This window comes from Rhagoletis pomonella, unplaced genomic scaffold (assembly GCF_013731165.1).
Source record: "Rhagoletis pomonella isolate Grant_MI unplaced genomic scaffold, Rhpom_1.0 Rhpom_scaffold_00007, whole genome shotgun sequence".
NCBI lineage: Eukaryota > Metazoa > Arthropoda > Insecta > Diptera > Tephritidae > Rhagoletis > Rhagoletis pomonella.
This window is the reverse complement of record NW_023458561.1, coordinates 64061488-64067565: the sequence shown is the minus strand read 5'-3', so window position 1 is coordinate 64067565 and position 6078 is coordinate 64061488. Positions and strand designations below refer to the sequence as shown.

At 42.8% G+C, this 6078-nt stretch overlaps 2 protein-coding genes across 2 annotated transcripts in view; both read left to right on the top strand.

The window, feature by feature from the left end:
- LOC118743952 overlaps positions 1 to 2715 on the top strand; it is a 40375-nt gene extending 37660 nt beyond the window's left edge. The window contains exons 3-4 of the mRNA XM_036476714.1: positions 2445 to 2626; positions 2710 to 2715. Of these exons, the coding sequence (XP_036332607.1) occupies positions 2445 to 2626; positions 2710 to 2715 (188 nt within the window). The remainder of the gene's footprint in view (positions 1 to 2444; positions 2627 to 2709) is intronic.
- On the top strand, positions 2421 to 5677 carry LOC118743330. The gene has a single exon (XM_036475929.1). The coding sequence runs from the start codon at positions 2723 to 2725 to the stop codon at positions 4910 to 4912; it is 2190 nt and encodes a 729-aa protein (XP_036331822.1). The 5' UTR covers positions 2421 to 2722; the 3' UTR covers positions 4913 to 5677.
- Positions 5678 to 6078: the final 401 nt, after the last annotated feature.

Here is a 6078-nt window from a genome sequence, read left to right as displayed (position 1 = left end):
CACAATATTAACTAACATTTACATAGATGTAACTGCTAAAAACCGTTAAAAGTCGTAGTGAAAATTTTTGTTTATACAACATAAAAAGTATTCGCATAAAGTGCAAATCAACAGTTCGTGGGTTAAATTTAAAAAAGTATAGTAAGTACACACACATATATTGATCTTAGCTTGATGTTGTTCGTGTTGTTGATTGTTGTTGCTTGCTTGTTCGCTACATATGTATATACAGGTGTGTACAAGTATGTAGTGTTGGACTTGCATATTAACATTTGCTGAATTTGTAAATTTACTAACTGTCATTGCATTGCTAAAAAATCACTCATTTTCACTTCATTGAAGCACACGTTCTGTTGAAATTAACTAACAGTTAACATATCAAAATAGTTTTTGCCTTAAAATTTATTGCATGAGGTTTACACAAAGGATACGCAAAGCACTTCATGGGCTGCTAAATTGGGTATATTGGGAGTGCCTTCATTTAGCTACATATTTTGAATCATCTTCGCTGTACAATGTTGTCATCATTACTAAAATTAAACTGCTTTTTTGAATCTTTTAAAGATGCCAATACTTGCCGCACTTTGTAGACTTCGCGGTTCTTGTTACCGATGATGTCGATATCATCGGCGTACGATGTCAGCTCCAGCAGCTTTGTTGTTTTTCAGGCGCGCTATTGCTATTCGTACCTCGTCAGGGTCAGGTGGTGGAGCATCGACTCCTTCATCATTGACTGGGGGCTTGGGTTCGTATGCCCCACAGCTTTCAGTGCTGCTAGCACTCTGTAGGTGGAAAAAGTGTTCCTTCCACAATTTAAGTACGTTCTTGACATCGGTCTTTCCTGCAGCAAATATGTCTCCTTTTCCTCTTCATCTCCCTATAACGGTCCCACATGACTCGATTAGAGCCCAAACGCGGCGTGGTCCTGTATGTGGCAACTTTTTTCTCTACAGCTTCCTGACACTCCTCATTGTACCAGTTGTTCTTTCAGGCTGGCTGAAATCTGACTGTTTCTTTGGCGGCGGTACTTAATGAGCGGGAAATGTGATTCCTCTGCTCGCATATTTCGGTTGGTTGAAGAGTGCTCTCTAAGAGCAGATGCGAGAGTCGGATATCGAAAGCATTTGCTGTCTGTTGTGATTGCAGCTTTTCGACGTTAAGTTTTCCTTGTATTTTTAGGCGCACATTTTTGCTTCACAGAGGCGGTCTCTTACCTGCAACCAAACAGTGGTCCGAGTCGATGTTTGGGCCTCGGAGTGCACGTACGTCTAAAACACTGGATCGATTTGGTTTCTCATTTTTCAATCTTTCTATGCTTGAACTTAGTACTGCATACTACTATGTTTCGGACCCCTGTGAAGTCGATCAGCCTCGGTGCGTTGTCGGACGTTTCGTCGTGGAGCAGAATTTTCCGACAGCGGCGCCAAAGGTCCTTTCCTTGCGCACCCTGGCATTGAAGTCACTAAACACGATTATGATATCATGGCGGGGACAGCGCTCAGAAGAGATCCTTGGACGCCTTGTCCTTCTCTTCCGTCGGCCATGAGCACAGATGATGCCTTGGTAAAGTAAATTTGATTTTTTAGCAGAAAAAAATAAAGTAAAAAAACTGGATTTATCGGACCCAAGGCAATTAGGACAATAGGAAGCAAAATTTAAAAGGGGAATATTTTGACCCTAAGAACTAGTGAGGGTTAATTGCTACTAGACAAAGTGTATTACTCAAGAATCTATGCTGTTTTATAAAACTCCCTATCCGCTTCGTTTTTCTGTTTAAAACATTTCCGGAACAAAATTTTCGGGGATTTCATAAGACCGAAAGGAGGATAATTTTTGAGGGCATTTAGGGAAATAATGAAATACTATAATTTTTTATTTACATATAAATTTTGAATCACATATCGCATTTATTGGAAGCTGCTTTTGGTTTTGCTGAGCTGCATTGTCTCAAGAAAATTTTGAACTAGTAAAAGCTAATGGCTTTATTTATAAAAGATAAAGTAGCTTTAAAAAAGGATTATAAACTGAAAAAAAGTCTAGTCTGATGGCAGTGTCCTGGGAATTCCTCTCACAAGTTAAAGTCACGGCTGCTACTGCTAGGGGTTGTACTGATTATGTCGCTGGCCGACCACTCCACCAGATCTTTCAGTTGCACCAGCATCCTTCCGACTTACTTGGATTTTGCAAATTTAATATATATATTTATTTCTGTACATACAAATGTCTCACCTGCATCGTCGCTGAATTCATGTACACAAAAGTAATGTTTTCTATATCCACTGCACTGAGTAAAAAAATTGCAATATTTTTTCTTCTAAAACAAGCTGTTTGTTACGCGTTTGCTGTGCAATTTTGAGTTGCCATGACATTTTTATTGTCTTTTCTTATTTTAGAAACTATACGAAGATAAAAAATTAAAAATCTCTTCCATTTCTTCCTTACAGACCGCACTCCGGATAAGAATACCTGGAAATGGAGTCTGCACTCGACCTCGACGACACCCGTGTACTTGGAGCGGCGCAATCAGTATCGACGCAGCGAGATACGCAATCGCTCGAAATTCAAGCGGAAGACTGTTTCCAATTCAACGTCCTTTGATAGTTTCAATGAGATTGCCGAAAACCAGGCAAGCGAGTCGCCGACCAAAACAACAGCTAGCGATGTGGCAAACGGCGCCAAATCGACCAAATCACTGACGCGTACCAACAGCATTGACGACAATATGTTGCCAGCGCTGCACAAACTCGCGGCGGCTATCAAGAACAAAGGCAAGTCAGACGAAGGTAACGGATCAGTGAGCACAATGAAGGCAGAAAACGCTGGCAGCGTGACGGAACTGAAGCCGGAAAATGATGCTGCGGACAAGGAGGAGCGAACCTCGTGCATCTTACGCGACCAACGTCGCAACGCTTGCGCCTCACCCAAGTCACCGCTATTCGGCTTGAAGGCATTAAAAGAGCGCAGCAAGTCGGTGCCGCGCATCAGTTTCCAATGCGAGGAATTAGATGAAGAACACGAGTCACTGCATGGTAGCAACACAAATCTTGACACGCGAAAATCCAAGTCCAGCAAGTCGATTGAGGTGAAGCAATACAACAACAAAACTATACCGAAGCGCATAGCAACGCTGAAGAAGCAGCGCACCGGCAAAACTAAGGAGACGTGCAAGTTCTACATGGATCTAAGTGAGTTCGATGATGCGCCCAAAACAGAGCTCAAGATCACCGAGTCCACGGAGAATCTGCAAGTGGAGGATAAGAAGTTACACGTGAGCGAACAGAAGGATGTTCAAACGGTGACGCAAAATCTGGACAGCATACAAATGCAGTTGGAAAAGCAGTGCGAGGAGCTGCTGTCAACGCTGAAGAAGAAAGATGCCGACATTATATTGGATTTGTTGAAACAGAATAAAGAGTTCGAGCGCATGGCGAAGAAAAAACAGCAGCGCAAGCGTGCGGCCGAACATGGCATAGGCGCCGGTAGTGGCAGCGGTAGCGGAAGCGGCAGCGGTAGCGCAGCAGGTAGCCCTGAGTCGTCTGACTATCCATTGATTAATGAGTTGCCGCCACGTCCGCCATCGCGCTCACCACCACCACTCGAGCCTGAGAGCAGACGTGCCATGGCCAATGATGCGACTCCTACAACGCCGGTTGAAGAAGATGAGGAGCCAATTTACGAGTCACTGCTGCGCAACGTACACGTTCCTTACAAGTTCTCACCGGTGATGGCGCGCTCCAAGTCAGCGCAGCACTGTAAGCCGCGTGAAAAGAAAGCACCGCCGGCGCCACGTCCCGAGTCGGACTATGTTACATTGGTGTACTCACCAGAGGGCGCACTACAGCAAGTGGGTGGCGAGGTGGTCGCGGAGCGTGCTAGCTGTGGCGAGACACAACTGCGTCGCGACATCCCGGACGCGGCACAAGAACAACGTGACAGCACGAGTTCGTCCACCTCCACCTCCACCTCCTCCTCTTCTACGTGCACGCTAAAACGCGACAGTCAGAGCACTGTTATTAATGTTGATTGCTCTTCGGCAGGCAATATATCAATGATCTCTTATACGACTTGCAACTCCAACAGCGAAGCTATTTATGCGCGCCCCATACCAAAGAACTTAATGAAGCGCCTCTTCAGCACCGGCGCCCATAGCGCTACCACACTCGGCTTGGCTAACAAATGCGCTCACGAAAATATATCCTCCTCGCATAATTCATTGCTGCCGCGCGCGCGTAAATCCATCGACAATATTGCGCTCAGTTTTGGACGATCAAACAAGCCGCCCGAGCGACGCGTCTCCGATGTAACGGAAATGTGTCGGCAGAGCATATTGCATCGACAGGGTAGCGAAGCGGTGGGTGAGCGCATGGCGCACGTTGATTACGCAGACCCGCGCACGCTATTCACCGTAAGCGTCGCCACTTCTGACGCATCGTTGCAACGCGACTCGGTGTTCTCGCTCACTTCATCCAATGACAGCATGTGCGATCACAAGCGCGCCGCTGGTACAGCGCCCAGCAGTGATGGCGCTAACTCTGACTTTGTGTACGAGGATAACGTCGAAGCCTGCCTGGAGAATGATTTCCGAGACTCGGCTATCTACAGCGATGACAATGAAAAACGCACAGACTATGAATTGGGCGATGGCGTCAAGCGACCCAACAGTCCACCTCCACCACCGCCACCCGCACGTAATCGCACCAACCCCGAAGTGCCACCAAAGCCGACTGGTATACCGCGCGTGAACATCAGCAAGACATCGCCGCGCAAGGAGATGCCACCATCGCCGTTGAGTGCGGCTGAGGCGCACTGCCTTGGCGGTAAGCCGAGCAGCGTTGTAATTTGTCCGCCACACATGAGCGCCGCAGCGTCGCGCAGTTGGGTGTTGCAACAAATCGACAACTTCAATAAGTAAAGGGAGCTGATTTCGGCTGTTGGCTGTTGAAGACTTGTGCAGTTCGTTGCCATAAAATAAATCTAAAACATTTGGTAGATCTGAATTTAAATATACTGAAGAAATATGGAAAATACAATTTCATTGGTTGAATAGAGCAAAAAATTCTATAGTAGGAAAATGTATTAAATTAAAAAGTTATTCAAATTTTACTGAGCATTTTGTTAACTGTTAAATGTCAATATGCCTACAGTATATTTTTACTTTCTACATACTTGAAGCCACATTTAAAAATTATACTTAAATAAACAACGATAGAACGTTTTTACAAAAACTTACATATTATCCATACACTCGCTCGCATTTGTACATTTTGTATAGCATTTAAATTATTTTATTTTTTATTAGAGTTTAAAGGCCAAACGCTCTGAGTTCGCTGCTTTTATTGTGCATTAGTATTAAATAGTATACCTAAAAATATGTATGCATTTTAATTATAAAGCTTTTTCTTATTTTGATATACTTTTTGTTATTGTCTGATACAGAACTTATATTTGCTTTTAAGTGAATATATAAAAAAAATCGCATAACTAAAAAATTTCGACATAACCGATCGATACGGAAATATCTGACGCACATTCATATATATATACGCGTTTACCGCGAAAAATGAATAAACTTAATAAAATATCGATTGTATTTGATATTTGCTGTTTTTAAGAGATTTGTAATTCGAAAAAATTTAAAAAAAGAACTCACATACTTATGTATTTATAAACATATTTAGCGAATTGTTTAAATCGTTTGTTTTATTTGGGAGGTCAAGGGCGATTATAAAATACATTTTCTCAAAATATGTACATTAGGATGGTCCAAAATGCAAGTGGAAAAGTAAAGTCGGAATTTTTATGCTCTCACCCCCGAGGATTGTTCTATACCGAAAAAATTTACCCCTGTTTTTTATTTTGAAATCAAAAAATATTTAGAGTCGCTTAAAGCGCTCAAAGTTTTCCATGTATTTTATTTGGGGAAAAAACAATTTTTCGTAGAAATGGTATAGAATTCCTGAAAATCAATAGTTTTCGGTCATAAAACTCTGTTTCTCTTCAAAAGATTCCCAGTAATAATACCCACTTATTTATTTAACCATTTTTTATAGTAACTATATTTTATAAGCCCGCCAAAAC